General features: G+C 41.5%; 1 protein-coding gene across 1 annotated transcript in view; it reads right to left on the bottom strand.

The window, feature by feature from the left end:
* SLC25A12 (solute carrier family 25 member 12) overlaps positions 1-20,658 on the bottom strand; it is an 89,280-nt gene that overhangs the window by 49,753 nt on the left and 18,869 nt on the right. The window contains exons 4-9 of the mRNA XM_061608498.1: positions 15,008-15,123; positions 9,371-9,510; positions 7,465-7,611; positions 6,608-6,746; positions 3,355-3,448; positions 1,054-1,138 (exon numbers count right to left, since the gene is read on the bottom strand). Of these exons, the coding sequence (XP_061464482.1) occupies positions 1,054-1,138; positions 3,355-3,448; positions 6,608-6,746; positions 7,465-7,611; positions 9,371-9,510; positions 15,008-15,123 (721 nt within the window). The remainder of the gene's footprint in view (positions 1-1,053; positions 1,139-3,354; positions 3,449-6,607; positions 6,747-7,464; positions 7,612-9,370; positions 9,511-15,007; positions 15,124-20,658) is intronic.

Genomic DNA, 20,658 nt, shown 5'->3' with positions numbered 1-20,658 from the left:
TTGACTCCCAGCTGTCCATGGAGGCTCAGGTCTCGGCAGTGAGCCGGGCAGCTTGGTATCAACTACATCTGATACAAAGGCTGCGACCCTACCTTCCTGTACATCTGCTCCCACGAGTGATACATGCCCTGGTCTCCTCTCATTTAGACTACTGTAATGCGCTCTATGTGGGGTTACCCTTGAAAACGGTCCGGAAATTGCAGCTGGTACAGAATGCGGCGACACGCTTGATAAAGCAGAGCCGTCGCCGGGATCATATCACCCTAGTGTTGGTAGATCTACACTGGTTACCAGTTGTTTACCGGGCCCAATTCAAGGTGTTGGTATTGACCTTTAAAACCCTATACGGTTTCGGCCCAGTTTATCTGAAGGAACGCCTCCAGTATCACCAATTATGCCGCCAAACAAGATCAGCCTCACAAGACCTTCTCTCGGTCCCACCGGTGAAAACAGCTAGGCTGGTGCGGACCAGAGAGAGGGCATTTTCGATTGTGGCCCCCACCCTCTGGAACTCGCTTCCTTTTGACCTTCGACATGCCCCCTCCCTGATGGGTTTTCGCCGAGCCTTAAAGACCTGGCTATTCAGGCAGGCCTATGGGATTTCTGGGGTGGATTAGTTTTATGGTGTACTAATTGAAAGATGGTTTAGATAAATTGATGTTGTTGTTGTGATCTGTTGATTTGTATATAAGTTTTAAAAAATAAATAAATAAAATAAATATATTGTTTTTATATTGTAATTTGAACTGCTGTACGTCGCCCAGAGTGTCCGTTGACTCGGACAGATGGGCGACTAACAAATAAAATTTTATTATTTATTTTATTTATTATTTCGATGGCTCAGCAGGGGCAGTCTTTGTAAGAGGGAAAAGCTCCGAAAACCCCCGCAATACATTCTTGTTCCCATGAACCAAACAAACAAAAACACGGGATTTCATGCAAGTCTTTCGATAGGAAAGATTTTTAAAATTCTAATCTCAGAAGTCTTAGCTTTCACGAACTCTGCACATTTACTGGGGTTGGGTAGTTTTCATATTTCTTGAAGGTACCTACCTGCCTCTGAAGTTCTGCCAGGTTGTAAGGCAATGCTCCTTCAGCCAAGGGCGCTATTCTCTCAATGTCTGCCAGCGTTAAGCGCCTGCAATTAAGACCAGGGAAAAGAGATCACTGTTAAAACTTAGGCCACATTCACACTGTACATTGTAGTTTGTGAGAGATACTGAGAGTTGTTAGGAAAGCCATAGTCCCCTTACAGGCCGGCAATTCCCAGAGTTCTCTGGGGAAAAGGACTGACTGTTAAACTGCTCAGGGAATTGTAGCTGTGTGAGAATAGGGCTCTCCTAGCAACTCTCAGCACCCTTCACAAACTACACTTCCCAGGACTCTGGGGGAAACCATGACAGTTTAAAGTGGAATAATAGTGGAATAAATGTACAGTGTGAATGTGGCCTTAATAGCAACCAAATCCATCAACTACATTTCAGACAATCACAGCTCAGCCTACAAAGATGAAATATAAATAAGCTTTTGCCCCCCACCATGACCATATAGCTCCATTATAGCATAAGCAAACAAACCAGGTAGTCAACAATTAACCACAGTTTCTTGTTTAATTCTAACTGGGAAGCTATGGTTAGTAGCTTCAGAACAAGCTGGGATATGAAATCATGGTTTGAAGTTGGCTTAATATCCTGGCTTGTTTAAACACGTATTTTCTCCGATTCTCATGAAAACAGGAAAGTATGGTTACTTAGAGGTTACCTAGTTTAACTGCAGCTCAAGTGAAAAGTGAACTTGAATGAGCAAAAGGCTTGCTCATATCTTGATTGTTAACCACAGGTTAACTACATGTATATCCTGCCTTTCCTCCAGGAACTCAAGACAGCACACGTGGTTCTACTCTCCATTTCATTCTTACACAGAAACCCTCATAGATTAGGCTGTGCAATGACTGCACCAACATCACCCAGTGAGTTTCATGGTTCAGTGGGGATCTGAAACAGGTCTCCCCGGTTATAATGCAACTTTCCAAGCACTACACCACTCCCGCTCTCTCAACCTGACACAAGCTCTCACACAGTGACTTTCTCTGCAATGGCCATAAGCTAAAATTCGATGGGGCTCCAGGGTGACATCAAGGTTTGCCTGTGCTGCAAGTTTCTGCTGCATTCTCCTCTCTGATTTGGGGAATGCTTTGCATGTATCACAGGGCTTTTCTACATGCTACGTGGAACATCCCAACATAAAGACATCGATCTATCTTAAATAGTAGTCCCTGTCACTCAATGCTCCATGAGCATATATCAAGACCTGAACATTTGAAGCACAGGTGCCCAATTAAAGCAAATACTTCCATTTGGATCTCATGTGCATCATTGCTACACTAACATAACTTTTTATTAAGTATAGTCAACAGGATCACAATAGGGTAATCTTTTTTTTTACTTATTAGGCTTTTAGTGGACAGATCAAAAAGAGAAACAGGACTGGCCCTAGGCCTAACAATGTCCCAGGTGTGTGGAGTCTTTGGCATCCCCCCCATGTTCAATTTTGATATATGAATGCATGTATGCTTTTATCGTTGTGCAAGACAATATATTTGTATGTCAGGGCCTCTAAAGCTGTATTCATTCATGCCATATGAACTGTGGACAGTAGGATAGTCAAGTAGGAAGCCCATGAGGCACACTGCTATCCCCGGCACAGTGCCCTTGGCAGTCACCTGGGTCACTTGCCCTGAGGATAATGTCAAAAGGTATCAGTCAGGGATGGGGAACCTGTGGCTCTCTTGATATTGTGGACTACAACTTCCATTATCCCAGACCATTGGGCTATGGTGGCTGGGGCTGATGGGAGTTGAAGTCCAACAACATTAAAAGAACCACAGACTCTCCACCCCGATATAGGTCTTGTTCCAAGGTATACATTGTAGTAAAAAAGAACAGAGGTGAACCTGACTTCTGTCTTTAGGACTAGATAGTCATAGAGCCACCTCAACACAACTGCTGGCTGGACAAACCAGCACACAAGGTAGAATGTTGGGATTGCACTCCTCCATGTATACAGAGCAGTGAGTGATCCTGAACTTATGTTCAGTCCCCGTAAAACTTTCCCCTCAAAATCAAGGGAAAGAACAGTGGTAGCCAGGTGTATGAGTACACAGATAGAGGCCTAGGTGGTCCCTGGTCCCACGTTACATTGTAAATATATCCTGAGTGGCACATACACCATCTTGATACCACGCTGTATGCATATAACTTCCATCCCACAATTGTATTATTTTTTAAAAAACCTCCATCTAAGGACAACCATTTAAAAACATGAATACGAAGGGTTACAAAAAGTTAAGATTACCCTGTAACATTGTACAAGTCGGACAGCCGATAAAGAATATCGATTTCCAGAGGTGTAACTTGTCCAAATTTGATTGCAGACTGCGAAAACTCCTCTGTTGTTTAAGAAAAGGGAGATAACCAATTATGCATAACTCATTGGACCTTTTAATACCCAACCTACCATTTGGGATAAAATTAAGGGAGCAAAGTCCAAAGACCAGAGTCAAATAAGCACCAACAAGAATCCAATCTGCTATAGAATGGCAGCCAGACGCACAGAATGGAACCAAGTCTGCACCTTGTTCGGACCAGTGAAAGCAAAATCTCTTCAATATGAGAAGTCTTGAAACTCCACCACATAACTCTGCCCTGGAAATCCTTCTCCTAATCACAGAGGGATGGTGAGTCTTCAGCAGGAAGAGAAAGACCTTCTGCATATAGTCAGAGGCACTATCATTTACAGTACTGCTCTGCAAGTCCCAGGACTAGATCTTACCATTGAAAAGAAAAAAAGAACTAAACCCTGACTTATAGGACTACATGCCAAGGGAAACACTTTTATCAATCCTCATCTAGTTATATTTAGAGTTACTAGAATATTACAAAGAAGGCAGCCCACCTGGATCTTTTACAGATCAGCCTTACTACATACAGTAATACCACACAGTTAACGAAGTACATGCGTTCCTGGACATTATTTCTTTAACAGAAACTTTGGTACCAGAGGTAGGAATAACAGGAAAAGAATAGAGACATTCCTACTTCACAAAAAAGAAGAGCAGTTCAACATATTTCAGCAAACTTTTTATTCAAAACTAACAACACGCATGTCTGAAATGAAAGAAACAGGTCAGGTAAGCCTTGCACGTACCACTTGAAGGCTTCTTCCAAAATGCATCCAGAGATGTCTGCCTTGCCTTTTTTTCTTTTATTATGTAGCATCTTGCTATAGCAATCTAAAGCTTTGAGCACAGTTTTCCTCTCCGTACATTCGAGCAGGCAGTCAAGGGGCAGCCACCACCACTACCCTGTGCTTGGTCTCTCTCTCTCTCTCTGCCGGCCTTCCCTATACTCGAGGGGTCACATCAACAGGACACAGTACTTCCAGGGCGTCTGAAGCCCTATTTACTGGGGAGGTGCCTACACCACCTGGCAAGGAGTGCCATTCCAGCCACGCGTGAATGCAGCAGCTGCAATCCAGTAGACAAGGAGCCACATTCTGACTATCTCCAAGTGTGTGCCCTCACACACCGCACCAAAAAACAGACTTTGTTTAAAAGAAGCTTCTTTCCTGAAATGTTTGTTAACTGAGGTATGACTGTATTTAAAAAGCCCAGCCTCACGTAAGTGTTGTATCCCTTAGTTCTAAGGCAGCAACTGTCCAGTAGAACATGTATTATTATTGTTGTTGTTGTTATTGTTATTATTACCCCGCCCCATTTTCCAAATTGGAACTCAAGGCGGCTTCCAGATAAAAGTACATATAATTAAGAACATAAAGGTAAAGGTGTCCCCGCACTTATAGTGCGAGTCGTTTCCGACTCTTAGGGTGACGTCTTGTGACGTTTACTAGGCAGACCGTATATATGGGGTGGGATTGCCAGTTCCTTCCCCGGCCTTTCTTTACTCCCCAGCGTATGCCAGGTACTCATTTTACCGACTACGGATGGATGGAAGGCTGAGTGGACCTAGACCCCTTTTACCGGAGATTCGACTTCCTCCTTCCGTTGGAATCGAACTCCGGCCATGAGCAGAGCTTCGGCTGCGTTACCACCGCTTACCACTCTGCACCACGGAGGATCTTGGATTAAAAACATACAATAGTCTAAATTAAATAGAATAAACTATTTGCAATTAAAACCGTTCAAACATACACTTAATAAATCACCTCAGTTTAAAATAGTACAATTAAACAATAACAATGCAGCACCCTCTTCGAGCTCTGACCTTAGCAACCTTCAGCTCCAAAGGCCTGTTGGAATAAAAAAGTCTTTACCTGCTGACGGAAGGAATGCAAGGAGGGGGCCATTCTTGCCTCCCTAGGAAGGGAATTCCAGAGCCTAGGGGCAGCCACCGAAAAGGCCCTAACTTGCGTCCCCACTAAACATACTTGTGTAGATGTGGGGACTGAGAAAAGGGCCTCTCCTGAAGATCTCAGGGCCCAGGCAGGCTCATACAGGGAGATACGGTCTGCCAGATAGCCTGGACCTAAGCCATATAGGGCTTTATAGGTCATAACCAGCACATTGAATTGTGTACATGTACTAGTGTACAGAGTCTTGCAACCTTTATTTTATTTGCTCAAATCATAGTTGATTGAAAATGTCTTGCACATGAACAAAGGGAGGAAGTTTCTGGGTACATGAAATGTTATTAGGCCCAATGCATTTCAAATAAAATCACTATGCAGAATAATAACTGGAGAGTACAGTGCTTTTCCAACACCCCAAGGAAGATTTTATTTGAAACCTGTTGGGTCTCGTAAATAAAATTTTGTGCCTTAGAGAGGTCTCCTTTCCTTGCTTCTCCATTGGTACCTTCCTTCCTTCTCACGTTTGAGATTGACTTACAACCCAAAATTGGAACAGCCTTGTTTACGCACAGACACACCTACATATCTTGGCAAAGGAAGTGTAGGTAAATGGTTAAAGGCATTTTTATTTCACCAGGCATTTGGGATGTTTTAATCCACTCCTTGTGCCTACGGGTTTAGCATTGCTCTGGTTTTTAACTTTCAGTTTCTCTGTATTTTTACTGTTGGATTTATTGCATGGTTTGTGTTTGTTTTAATGAAGTTATAAGCAGCCGCCATAGGGATTCTTGTAGTCAAAAGACAGTGTTTAAATTTCCAAATGACTTTGCTGGATCATGGACTGTTTCCTTAAATCAACAATCTTTTGCAGGTGCAGAAGAAGTTCTGATGCCCATATGAAGCTCTGCAGCCTGCAAAGTTTTCCCCATTCACTTCAGTGGAGGGGATATAAAAGGGATGCATGTGTGGAAAAGCTTGCTCACACAGGTGCTTTAAGACATAGATACTATACCTGCCTTATATCAGGTCAGGCCAATTAGCAACGGCTCCCCCAGTTTCAGCAGAGGTGTTTCCCCATCACCTATGTGATCCTTACACCTGAAGATTGAATATGGAACTTCTGTGTGCCAATCAGATGCTCAACCATAGAGCTATGGCTCCTACCCAGGGGCCAAATCTTCCCCAATATATGGTATCCAGCTTCAGTAATCTCAGAGTCAATGGCTTACAATGCTGTTACCTTTTGTAACTTCAACATCTCTTCTAGCACCTGCGATGAGGCTGTATATCTTTTGAACAAGCTCCATGTTGTTCAGCAAGGCATTAAAAGCATTGAAATAAGAAAAGCTGACTTGGTGCGAAATAGATCCACCTGCAGCCTAGGGAAAAAAAAACTTTCTATAAATTTAAATTCCTGGAAAAGTTACAGGGGGGAGGGGACAAGAGAAGGATTGGAAGTTGGCATTATGCAGTATATTTATGTGAATAGCATGGAGAATCTCAAAATATAAGAAAAGAAGTTTAAAGGAAATTATTTCCTTGGGAAACCCCTCTGATAAGAAGATAATAGGGAATATAAATGGTCAGATATTCCAAATTATTGAATAACAAAGAACTGGGTAACAAGAATTCAACTAAAATCCTAACCTTGATTCATAGGCTCCAAGCACACTCTCTCTCTCACTCACTCACTCTCACGCACTCTCATGCACTCACTCACACACACACACACGGGTTGCAACAGCAGGACTACCATCACACAAACATAGTAAAAAATTAAGAAGTGGGTCCTGTAACACGTATTTGGGCTAAAAGTAGATCCCGGGGCAGAGAAAGTTGAAGACTACACCATTTAACAATCTAGTTTCTGCAGACAAGATTTCGAATCTAAGCTTCCACCAACTGCTAGAAAAATGGTTATTTCTTCTACGTATTAATTCATCATTATTAATATTTTTATGGTAGCCCTGCTAGGAAAATCCTTGTGGGGTCACAAAATCTTGTCTCAGCAATGGATGGCCCAAAATTCCCAGTACTTGAGAATCTGAGTATCAAATCTCAAAAAGTAACCTGAATTGGTTGTTTCTTGATACTTACGGAGACCAAGTTTTCCTCCACAAAAGGAGTGAGCATGTGTGGACGGATAGTGACCATGATGTTGCTGAAATCCAGGCCAGTAATCAAACCCGTTTTGTTTTTGTCTTTCAGTGCAAAGGCTTGCCGGGCATGTTCTGACTGCAGCTCCTGAAATAACATTACAAGAAATTACATATTGAGAGTTTTGTTCTAAATACTCATCACACTAATGCACAGAACCCAGCCTTTGGCCACTGATGCATACTAAAATAAAAAGCAGAAGTACTCAGTGCAGATCAATGATTTGCCCTGCACCCTTGGAAAGCTACTGCTGCAAGCAGCTGGAAGAAAGCGAGTCCATATTGAGTTCTCAATCCGTACTGAGCCTATACTCTGTGTGCAGCACACAAGGCTATCAATCAATACTGATTGGCTTGGATCCAGCAAAGTCCTCCTGTTAGCACAAGGACTTTTCTCTCCTCCATGGGATTTCCTCTCCCTACGCACCCCCCTCAGGGTCAAATCTGCTCCATAGGGTTGGAGGAACCTCCAGAGCATGGGGGCACAAAGGGAGAAGAAAAGGGGCTGAAGTCCCATTGCACAGGCAGAAGTCCTTGCACTAATGGGATGACTTTGGTGGATACAACCCACTGACTCAAAACGGGACTGCCTCAGATAAGACTCCCAGGCTTACCTTTTTCAATTTTAATACAAGGTGCTGCTCCTTGTGGAGGAGAAGACTGGCTGTGGCAATCTAGTAAAGTCTCAGAAGCCAGCAAACAGCATATATCTAGTAGAATTTACAGTGGTCAGAATCTGAAGAAGTCAGCTGATTGCTGAATAAACTATGGAAAAATAGCAAGCATTCGCAAACTCTCTTAATTTATACAGACTGCAGAACTCAGCTATATCTTGGCACAGAATTTTTTCTAAGTGTTGTTCTATCCATTAATTCAAGCATAGCAGCAGCACAACCCAAGATTTTTCTGAGTTGTCCCAAGCCAAGAGATGGTTTGCAAATTACTTAGGGGGCTTTTTCTTCCTTTGAGACAGGTGTGTGTTTTTGGATTAACCAAATATGCATACGGCAAGCCAACCTTGAGAAAAATCAGTCATTGCAAGAATGAGTCACCAGTCTGTGTGCCACCATGTTAATTTTTCACATTATGACAGACCAACCATTGCAAAGCATTTAGGTGTCAGAAAGCTACTTTATTCTTGCCATGATATTGTAGGATGGATTGAAAAACCTGCAGAACAGCTCTTATAGCTATATTGTTTAAAGAGACTGACACTGTGAAGGTAGCCACAGTTGTATTTCGATTAGCCAGTCATTTGGCACAATCCATATCCATTTATACCAAGATCAAGAACATTAATATAGCACAAGAGAAAATACTATCCTCACAAATGGTTGATTATATGAGGCACACCAATCTAATCCAATCAACTCACTTTAATGCAATATCCATTACAAACAAACAATAACAGATAAATAAAGCCTATAAAATCAATGAATTTTTTAAAAAAATATTAATGATCTTAAAAGTAAGTTGTTCTAACAATCTCTCATGTAGTTTTCCAAAAGCAACTCAATACAAATTGGATACAACATAGATGTCAAATAATGCCATGTTTGATTGCTGAAAGTTCAGTTATTGCAATGAAAAATGCTGAATGCATTTTGACTTTCATCTTCCTTAGTGGCTCTTCTACAATCCACAATCTTCGTCTGCAAGGTGCATATATCCATAAGGGGGTCATTCATAGTGTATTGACCAAGAGAATAGCTTTTTGCTTATATTAAAGTTTAAAATGCAAGAGCCTTTGTGAGTAAAGAACTGGGTTGTATTTCAATTTCAGACTGATTGTTGAGCACAAGAGAAAGAACCAATCATTATGATACAGGAAAATATAAATAACTGACCTGCAAAAACTGAGTGAACTCGGAGTATGACAGGTGCTTCTTCCTATTATGCCCAAAGTGCAATCGAATGAATTCGCAGTCCCAATTAAAAGGGATGTGATGGTGAATAATGGTCTGCCCAAATATTTCTTTTACATTTTCTTTGAAAAGAAACAAAAATAATAAAGTTAATAAAAGGGGGGGGGGACCAATCTTGCTTAAAATCCTTCTATCAGAAAATAAAAACCATACTTCAAGAAGAGCTGATCAAACAGAGAAACACTTTTTAAAATTTTAAGTTAGCCATTTATTCTTCTAGAGTGAAAACACATTTTGTATAGAATAGATTTTAATACTACTTGTATATTAATACTATGTAGATCCTCAAGATCCATGATTTTGCCTTATTCAGTTTTAATTAAGAAGCAATTTATTTCCTTTATTAGAAATACCTGGTGCTTTGCATGCTGATATAAAAATCAGTGCTGTGTTCCTTGATTCTACAACGCATCAAATTAAGACCTCATTGAAAGGCAATGAATACCTGTATTCACAGTATACCATAATATTTCATAGACTATTCACTGTGTGATTGAGACTTGATTATTACATTCACACAAGTGTGAATGCAACTATTGAAGACAGGTATAAGAACTGTGTCATTATCATCAAAGAAAATTTGTTAACTATTTCAGATCATTGCCCAAAATATGACTCTGATAGGGAATATCTTAACTACAGAGAAGCCCTCTTCAGGAATTCAGCATGAACATGTGAAAGGGTTCTCATACACACTAGTCCACCCATCTCTAGAAGCTGGTGCATGTGTTGGTCATACTCATTGTCAATACATTATCAGTGTCTATAAGAGCTTGCATCCCCATAAGAGGAAGACCTAAGTGCACATGTCTATACATATGTAGGGCCCCTTCTGGACCAATGCCAATCATGGGTCAACTGTGGGTGACCAATATGCATGTCAATGTAATGGGAATGGGGTTAATTTGCTCATGCACTAAGATCCCATTTCATGGAGTCATACTGAACACCTGAAGAGGGCTAACACATCCAATCATACCAATGTTTAAGATATTTTGAAGTATGAAGTATTGGACATGTTCAGAAATTTTCAGTGAATTCCTAACCCTGTCTACTCAGATGCAAGTCCTAATGAATTCAGTGGGGTTACTCCCAGGTAAATAGGATTAGGATTGTACTCTTACTAGTAAGAAATCTCAAACTTGGTAAGTGTCTCAGAAGGATGTATTCACTTCTCTTTTCGTGTAAGGACCATATAACATCTGAACTAGGCTGCATTACATCTGACCCTTCTGAGTATGCAGTTGGTGTTAAGAGCAGGGTTCCAAAATGTGGTCCACGAACTCCATTCAGGTAGTCCATGGAAGTGACAGAGGAGGAGGTTCTGCCTTCCTCAATGGAATAAAGCTGTGCTTGGAAGCAAGATGGGGAGAAGGCCCCAAACAGGGAAAAGAGGCACTTGAAAGGAGTGGAGAGTCAATGCATGGGAATGAAGGAAGCAGAAATGAAGAGGGGAAGAAGCTAGGAGTGTGCATGCACAGTGCATTACAATTCCTAATCAAGAGAAAATCATTCAGTGGCCTGCCATGACCCATGGTCCAGGGGGGAAAATGTTTGTGAACTACTGTGGTAGCGATATTATGCATTCAAATGGAGTATAGCCTGAATCAACGTTACTCTCCTCTTGTGGGGAGGGGTTGGAGAAGGATGAGAGGAGAGAGTCTGAAACCCTTGCTGAGTTTTGTCTAGTACAACATCTCAACAGGTCTACTACCTGCCTGTAAAAACAACACAGTACGGCTGGACTGTAAAGAAGGTTCACTATCCTCAGAATATCTGTGAATCCGTCACAGGCCATAGCTCAATGGTAGAGCATCTGCTTTGTATGCAAAAGGTCCCAGGTTCAATCACCAGCATCTTCCGGTAGGGGCGAGAATGTCTAAAATCCTGGAGAGCTGCTGCCAGTCAGGGTAGAAAATATTGAGCTAGATGGACCAGTGGTCTCAGTACAGGGAAGCTCCCTACATTTCTAATTCTTATATGAGACTGCCAGCCAATTAAGAAAATCTGTTGAGTTCTTTAAACATCTACCTGCTGGCTGATTAAATTTATTTACATCTACCCCGCTTCCTAGCCAAAAAACGTAACAAAATAATACAATGTAAAAATAAAATCAGAAACAGAGGAGCAGAAGATCATACAAACAGTCAGTTCCAGGAAAAGCCTTCAAAAGAGAAAAAGACCCCCAAAAAGGAAAGCCTTGATCAGCCTCCTAAGGCCAAAAATGCAGGTAGTCAGCCAAGCCTCTCTGGGTAAGATGTTCCAAGGTAGATGCCGCAACAGAGAAGGCCATCCAGCTGGTTACCATCACATCAACTCAGAAGGCTGGGAGGAAAGGGGAGAAGAGAGGGAGGCAAGGGTGAAGAATACCCTTCAGGGTTTTTTTTCCCCCATTTCCTATTTTGGCAATACACCAAAACAAAATCTGCCTCAAAAATACCTATTTTAGGAATTTCAATATGTAAATATTTTTATCCTTGATTTTTTTTTTACATCAATGTTCATTTCCAGAAGAGAATAAGAATAGTTCCACTACGTTAATTCCAACTAATGAGACACTCTTATTTCTTAGGCATAACTGAGACTGTAGGCATGTAATTCAATGCCAGATAATAAGAAAGAGAAATCTGAAACCCATACAAATACCTGTAACTGCAGAAAAACCACTATAATTGAATCAGACAAATTATCGAGTAAATTATCAGGATTTTTTTTTCTTTAGAAAGCTTAACTGAAAAAGAAATGAATGTAGACAAGTCAGCATACTTGACACCAGAACTATGACAACACATTTTCCTTGAGTTTAAAGGGAATTTGTTGAATCTCCAGAGCAAAAGTGACTTGCAGTGTGCAGACAAGAGGAGATGGATGGATATAAGGAAGGTGCACACAGACCTCCCATGCCCCATAATGCTCTGGTATGTTGTGTGTGAGTATCAAGGGGAAAGAGAGAGGGGAACAGGATTCTATTGACCCCCATCAAAACTGTCCATAGGCAGGCACAAAACCCGTGGTGGTACGGGATTTTTCCTCAAGTTTTACAGTTTCCTTTTTGGTAATGGAGGAGGATGGCAATGGCTCATGAATCCCTCAACACCTCCTCCAAAAACTGGTGCAAAATGTTCTGAAAATATCAGCCAATATATATTGTATGTGACCATACATCCAAACTGCAGTGTTTTACTGGAAAGTTTATTCTTTTGAATAATAGTACTATTAACTTAACAACATTATAGGCTTATCAAAACCACCCACATTCAATATGTTATCAAGTATACATGTTTATCATTACAGTAGGGCCCCGCTCATACGGCGGGTTCCGTTCCAGATCCCCGCCATAAAGCGCAAATCGCCATAAAGCAAAACCCATTGACGATAATGGGACGCGTTGTGCGAAAATGACATCAAAATGGCGCGCGACAGAAAAAAACCACCGTAAAAACGGAACAAGCACCTTAATGAAGGGACTTTCCCTAATTGAAAGCCGCTGCATTAGTGAATCGCTGTAAAACGAAGCGCCGTAAAGCGGGGCCCTGCTGTACGATATCCGCCTAGAGATTTCACATGATTCTGAAATATTTCCATGACTCAGCAACTTCAAAGCAACACCTTTCACTTAGGTAAAGTGTATCCAGGAGCAAAGACATTTGAGGGTTAGCTTTGTTAAAACACTACCCTACATAGGAAAACAGGTTAAAAAATAGATAGGAGACAAGTAACTCCACAATGTCAGAGATGACTGATCCACTGAACTGCTTTTGGAGAGGTCCCTTTTTGTTTCTTCTATTTTGTTTTTGCCTGCCTCACTTTTCTGCATCCGAAAGAAGTAAGTAGAGAAGTAATTTGTGAACTAGTTCTAGAAGTGAAGTTCTGCTTTCTCTTGCACAGACAAGCACAAGTTAGTATGATATACATTAGCCAGAGTCATGCAGTGGGATCAAGCACTGTACTTAGAACCAACAGTGACAGAACTCACTTGAGCGGCCTTCAGCACAAGCTATCAAGACTAACAAACCCCACAAAGGTGGTTGTGATGATCAAAATGGAATAGCATGCCACCCGGAACTCCTTGGAGTAAAAGGGTAGGATAAAAATGGTAAGTAAAAATCTGTACATATTCTTCCAAAACAGAGAAATAAGCTGCAAAACCTCTTATGTCTTCACTTGCGCATCTCTAATTAGTATGAGTTGTATTCAGCTAAGTAGACCCAATGAAATTAATGAACCTGTCAGTCATATCCATTAACTTCAATGGGTCTACTCTGTGTAGGATAGCACTGAACACCACCCTATGTTTTCTGACTTATTAAAAAACGTCATGGTTCCCTCCATGTTCCACCTAGGTCTCTCTCTTGTCTGCCTGCAAGCTTGACTAACTTCCACTGGTACAAGGTCAGTCAGCAATGGAAGGAAGCCTTTCATTTCATGGTGCACCAGCTGCTCTCCTCATCCACACACCCTTTTCAGTGCCATCCCACCCCACCCAGTCACTCTCTGGCTCTTCTCCCATGCCAAAGCTCACTGCTTTCAGACTAGTTCAATGACACCTCTGTATGATACAGGTTCTGGGTGCTGTCAACCATGGAGCTGGGTGCACATTTGCACAATGCAGGGGTTGTGAACGTGGGCGTTTGGGCACATGGCCCTGCAGCTCTTGGCTACAGTGGAGTATTGCACTGTGCCTCCTTTAAGCTGTCAATCTGCAAGCTCTTTGCAAGTTAAAAGGAAATTATACACACTGCAATCCCTCACCCCCTTCTGGCAAAATGCTTGCAAATTGATTGACCAAGGAAGGGAGGGAGGGATCGCACTAGAGATTGCCTCCTTTAAACTGGCGGAGTGCTTGAAAACCGACAGTTTAAAGAAAGCAATCAGCAGCATGATGATGTACAGCTTAATCCCTCCCCTCCTCTAATTAGTGTGCAAGTGCTTAATGGAGAAACAAAGCTTTCCTGAATGATCAGGATCACCTGAGTCCAATAAAACATTGCTTTATCTCACCCATATTTATCCTCTGATGTCATAATATTTGCTATGTGTTCCCTGATTGGCTTGGATCAAAGGAATAGCTTGAGGGGGGGGAACAATGGCTATGAATAGTGCCAAAGAACAGGTATCCCCCCCCCTCCAGGGAAGAAATCCAGCTCAATTTTATTTCCATATTAGCTACAGGCAATAACAGAAAAGAGCCATTACATTCCCCAAAAGGGTACAATGTTTACCCTGAAAATGTGCACAGATACCCAAGTCTGTCTCATAAAGAATTCTAACTAGGCTAGGCTGGAACAAAACAAGATTGGCAATAACTGTTTTAGGAATGCTCAGGCACTGATTATGCAATGAGCCAGAGTAATCACACTTTGTGATTGCATAAGGGTTTTGTGTGTGTGTGCAGCAGCCAAATATTTGAAGAAAAGGAAACAATTGTTAAGAGAAAACTACTAGGATCTACACAGTTTATCCCACAATCCTTGTATTTTGAGGGAGATTTCTGAGATACAAGCCAGAACTATCTTTCCTGCCTTTCCCTACTGCCTTAAGAAGCTTTAATGCTCTTACCAAAGGTCACTTCGCCATTGCCACTCTTGTCGAACAATTGAAAGGCAACAATGAACATTGCATCTGGTGTGCACAACACAGACTCAAATGCCAAAAACTCTTGATAGGAGATCAACCTACAAATCAGAAACCACAAGTTTCAGAAAAAGATAGAAGTAAAACATGATCAAGTGAAAAATCAGCCAGTATTGTACTTGACATTTCAACAGTGAAAGTCGAGTTAAATTAAGCATCAATTAAGATGGGACCTGCAGTCCTATGGACCATAAGCAGCCAGAGGCTGGAGAGCTCTGAGCTTAGAGAGGGATATCCAATGTCGGAGTTTCCCTATCCGCTGCCACAAAACCTCTGCAGCCATGGCCCTACTGAGAGCAGAGTTCAGAAACGGAGCACAGTGGGCCAACTTGAGAGCATGCCAGGGGAAAACCAGGGAAAGGCTTCGATTCAAACATTCCAATATCTTCCCAATTCTGACACTCTCTCAAACCAGAGATTGAGCTACACCAGCCCTAGAACTGGTGTAGCTCAATACCATTTATTTCCTTCCCATTGTTTCCAGTGGAAGCCTTCACTTCTGCCCTCAGGAAACCAACAAAATCTCTGTGATTCTGCAAGAAGCAAATTATAATCTAAACCAAGGGCAGCTAACTTGTGGCCCCCTCTCTGATGTTGCTGGACTACAACCCTTGAACACTGGCCATGCCAGCTGCGGCCAATGGGAAATGGAGTCCAACAACATCTAGAGAGCCACCAGTTCCCCACCCCTGCTGTAGGGTCAAGCATGAACCAATATGGTACTGCCTCAGCTGTCTTCTATCAGATTTATTTTTTGCATCCACATTCTAATCAATATTACGAGATGGGTCCTAACAGAGACTGGACTCCCATCCAGGGGATTTTATGCTGCCACCTCCGCACTGTAGCCCCAAGAACCTGTTCCTGAGGGTCAACAATAGCATGGAGGTATTGTGTAGCATCCTGACATTGTGAGCGGGGAAGTCAACAGAAACCAAAAATCCTGTCCTTTGCAAGCCACTTCCCAGACACTAGTAACCCTTTGGATCCAACTCTGTAATTCCTGTGTGCCATAACCTTGGATACTTTCAAATCTGCAATCTATCATGATTTATGAATTACTTCTGTGAAGCATCAGGTCCTGCTTGTGGGCTTCCCACAGGCATCAGGTTGGCCACTGTAACAACAGGATGTTAGACAAGATAGACCATCAGCCTGATCCAACAGGGCTCTTCTAAGGTTATCTCAAAGCATCCAGCTTTGGAATGGTTAAGAAGACTACATTGTTTGTAATTAACAAAATGAAGATAAACTTGTCTGAGTTTTTTAAAGATGCATTTAAAATACTTGTATAATTAAATCCAGTGGAAGGAAAAGGGAAGAAATGAGGTAGAAGAAATGAGGGTAAATTTTCCCCACGTGTAGCTTAGGGTCAAGGAAGGCAGTAGTTCTGATCATACGGAGTTAGCATGGGATTAATGCCATCTGCCCATTATACAAAAGGTACATTTGGAAAGTAACAAGTCATTTTCTAGATTATGAAAGCTACTGATCAAAATAAATACCTCAACAGGTAACTGAAGCCTGAGTAAAAATTCTAAACTTCAGCTTTTCAAATCATACATTGAGTTGATTTACACATTATCCTCCTATAGAGTGAACCCCTATATTTGGGTCTCCTCCCACCTGTTTTAGAACCCTGAAGGCTCTGTCCTCCCTTGCCTGTTATGGTTGCTGGTAGGAGGTACTCCTGAAGAAGTAAACAGAGTCTTCAGAACAGACAGTGAAGGACAGAAAAGCAAGTCAGACCAGCTTATCCCTTGCTTCCTCCCACAAATTCTGGGAGAGAAGCTGTGACATACCAAGCTTCTATCTGGGCAACAATGCATAGATGTTTCAAGGCACAGTACCTCACTGGCTTTGGAAGCAATTACCCGAGTAAGCAAGGCACTGCTGCTCTGAAACTGTCCACTGCTCCCAGAGTTAAATGGATTCTGATGCTTTGAAAGAGTTAGGACAGAGGTTTCCAATCTTTCAGAGTCAGTGGGCACATTTGGAATTTTGAAAAAGTGCTGTGGGCACCAGTCACAAAATGGCTGCTGTGGGGGTGTGGCATAATAGAAAATGTCTGCCATATCTAAAAGAGCAGAGAAAGAGACAGGGCCACAAAATGCTACGGGCACACCCCCAAATCAATGGGGGAAAGGTAGTTACATCAGCTATTGCCATGCTCATCCAAAGGAAGAAGCTTTTTGCACCTCAGGTGTCTAATCCAAGCATGCAATGAAACTACCTGCATGTTTAAGGAGCTGTGTTTAACATAGGAGAGAGAGACTGACCCAGTGCAAACATGCATTGTGAATTTTTGAGGGGATACTTTCTGAGACGTTTTGTGGAAACCATATGAGGTACTAGGAAGCACACTGGTGCCTGTGGACACTGTGTTGGTGACCCTGAGCTAGGTACTGCTGCTGTTCTGGGGATGCTTGACACATGGCAACTAATTCTCCACCTGTGGGGAAAGGCAATAGGTAAACTAGTGCCAAATGTCTCTCACTCACCAGCGGCCAGAACAAGTAGAGAACATTCTTCAGGTTCTGTAAGCGGCCGAGGGGGACTCAAAACATGTATGAATTTGCCTGGCAATTAAGATGTTCTGTGAAGGTGCCCCATCTTCTAAGAGTGCCCATTCTGCATGTGAAGGTGACAAAGGTGGGTACCAGAAACACAGCTATCTCTGCCATGACACCCCAGCTGTGGAGCTCCTTCCCTGGAAAAATTCTACAGGCACCAACAGAACTAGCACAATTAATTCTTTTCTGCCAGGCACTTAGGCGTTAATTTGAATTATTTAATTATGTTGCCTTTATTACTGTTAATTCCTAGTGAGGGATTCTGCTCAATTGTGGATTTTGGAGGCAATGTTTTATTTTAATAGTGTTGCTTGTAACATTTGTCTTGTAAGCTGTATTCAAGATCTTACGCCCAAAAAGTAGGGGCAATTTTTAAATAAATAAATAAAGTGTGCTTCTTCCTATGAAGAGGGAGTCCAGTATTATTTCATCATCTGAAATAATACATTCAAATACTGGTCAAACGCAAAACCCGTATTTCAGATTTTAGTCCTCAACTCAACCACAGGAACGGCAAAGCATTTTTAATGGAACTTGTGGATATTTATCACATTATTTTTACCGCCACCTTTCTTCCTCTTCCTCTGTGGTCTCCCAATGTCAAAATTTACACGGTAGGCTCCTGAATGTCTTTTTGCTTACTTTGCTAATTAAGGAACCATGTATATGGATGATGCTATATAAACAGTATTTGTAGTTTTAAAATTTATGCCATACTATTCTCTCAAATACAAGGGAAATAGGAGGCAAAGCATTAGCTTTCCCTCAAGGCAAAATGCATTTTGAATTCTTAACTACGGAAAAATTGGTATATATTTTATGACCTCTTTCAATTAAAACCATACACCAATTATGTGCCAATTTTCTGATTAAACATGAAAAGACTTTTCTAATGTGTGACTTTACAAAATATGTTATTGTCCCAATACAATTTAATATTAGCAAAATAGTTGAAAATATAGCCTAGGATGACATATTACTTTATAGCAGGGGCAGTCAATCCAGTTCCCTCCTGATATTGGTGGACTCCCAACTCCCATCATCACTGGCCATTAGCCTTGCTGGAAGCTGGAGTCCAATAATATCTGGAGGGCCCCACGCTGAGGAAGGCTTCTCTACAGGTTTAGGGAAGGAGGCTCTCAACTGTTCCTGTAAGGAGTCTTTTCAAGCAAATAAATACAGAAAGAGATATGTATTTATGGGCATGAGGACAGACAGGGAGAGATTAATTAATGTGCAGGGCTTTAAGATCTATAAGGAAACAGAAGGCTGATGAATTTGCCAACTATTCCTCAGCAGCACCACACCATATAGGTACACACAGCTTCCACCTGAAATCAAATGATGGTACAAATCAAAGATGGGGCAAAGAGGATCTTGCAACTCTAAACAGCTACAGTTAGAGCTGGGGTAGCCAATGTGAGGTCCTCCAGATGTTGTTTATATGCCACTCGACTGTAAGAAAACCTCTAAGCAGTTTACAAGAAATATTAACATTACCATTACAAGTCATTAAAAACATTTAAAAGACTATTAAAACAGCAATAAACTAAAGAGAGATTAAAACACATCAACACTTCCATGTTTGGGTATGTTTGCCTAAACATAAATGTTTTAAACAGGCGCTGAAAAGAATACAGCAAATGCACCTGCCTGATGTCAGTAGGCAGGAAGTTCCAAAGTGTAGTGCTGCCACCATAAAATAATATTTTTTTCAAGAGCAACACAAGTATCATGTGGCACCTGTACAGTGCCAGTCCCACATATAAAAGTGGTCAAGTGGGCGCATATGGGGTAAGATAATCCCACAAGTCAACTGGTCCCAAGCTGTTAAGGGCTTTATTTACCAATAGTAATACCTTGAACTGGGCCCAGTCCTCAGCCAGTATGGTCAGGGATGATGGAAACTGGAGTCCAACATCATCTGGGAGGGCACCACATTGGCTACCACTGAGTTGGAGCCTCTTTTAAGAGGGCCACTTCACACTTTGAAAGCCATGATGTTAGGGCCACAAGCATCCAAGGAGAAATGCCACAATTTTGCTTCTGTTGCAAGATAAAGGATATTCAACATATGCACACTTGGCCGACCTAGAGCTGCACAGGGCTTACCAAAAACAAAAAAACCCACATACTAAAATAGAGCAGTAAGGGAAATAAAAGCATTTAGAATAACATCAAAGGTCATATTTGTACAAAAAAACCCTAAAGAATTTAAGAGGCTTTTGATTTCACATAAATGAAAATTAGACATTTACCAAAAAAGAAAAAGAAAAAAAATATTGCCTTTCATTTCAACAGTAACCTTTAATTGCCTCTCTATCGCTGCCCTCTGATGGCATTGATGGCCTCTGCTCCCATGTATGTTTACTTCTTGGTTATTGTCCAGCAACATCTGCACTTTTCTACGAAAATAAATTTGGAGACCCACAGAAAGAGAATAGAGAAGGGGAGGTATGCAAGGCCGATCTGAAACCAAGTGGATTAAAAGCTACATTTGAGAAGAATGGACATTCTGTAAAAGGAGTTTAAGCAGCAAAAATACTGTCCATAAGTAATGTTTTAAAAGCTCCATACCGCATGACCTTACCCTGATTAGCAAATAGTTTCCTATCGCATACAGTTATTAGTGTCTCTCTTCCCTAATAGATCACATTTTTGAGGAGCCATCAGTGGTTTGATGTGTGCGAGAGAGATCTCATGCGACAAAAGTTGCATGACTTTCCCTCCATTTCTCATGACTACATTCTGGGGACCTCAGAATCAACGTTTTTGATAAGGAATCTGCTATAAATGGGGAACAGAGCTTCTCTGCAGCCATTGGAAATGAACAGGTGAACTCATTACATCTAAAATGCATCCTTTACTCCTTTGCAAGGCAGTCTTCAACAGAAGTGTTGCATGCCAGTTCCCACATCCTACAACTTGAAGACTGTGACAAAGTGCTTTTAACTAGCCAATCTTTTCTTCCTGATTTTCTCATAGTATGCTCATAAAAATAGA

Source organism: Rhineura floridana, chromosome 2 (assembly GCF_030035675.1).
Source record: "Rhineura floridana isolate rRhiFlo1 chromosome 2, rRhiFlo1.hap2, whole genome shotgun sequence".
Taxonomy (NCBI): domain Eukaryota; kingdom Metazoa; phylum Chordata; class Lepidosauria; order Squamata; family Rhineuridae; genus Rhineura; species Rhineura floridana.
The sequence above is the reverse complement of the archived record's forward strand: the minus strand, read 5'-3'. Positions and strand labels throughout refer to the sequence as shown.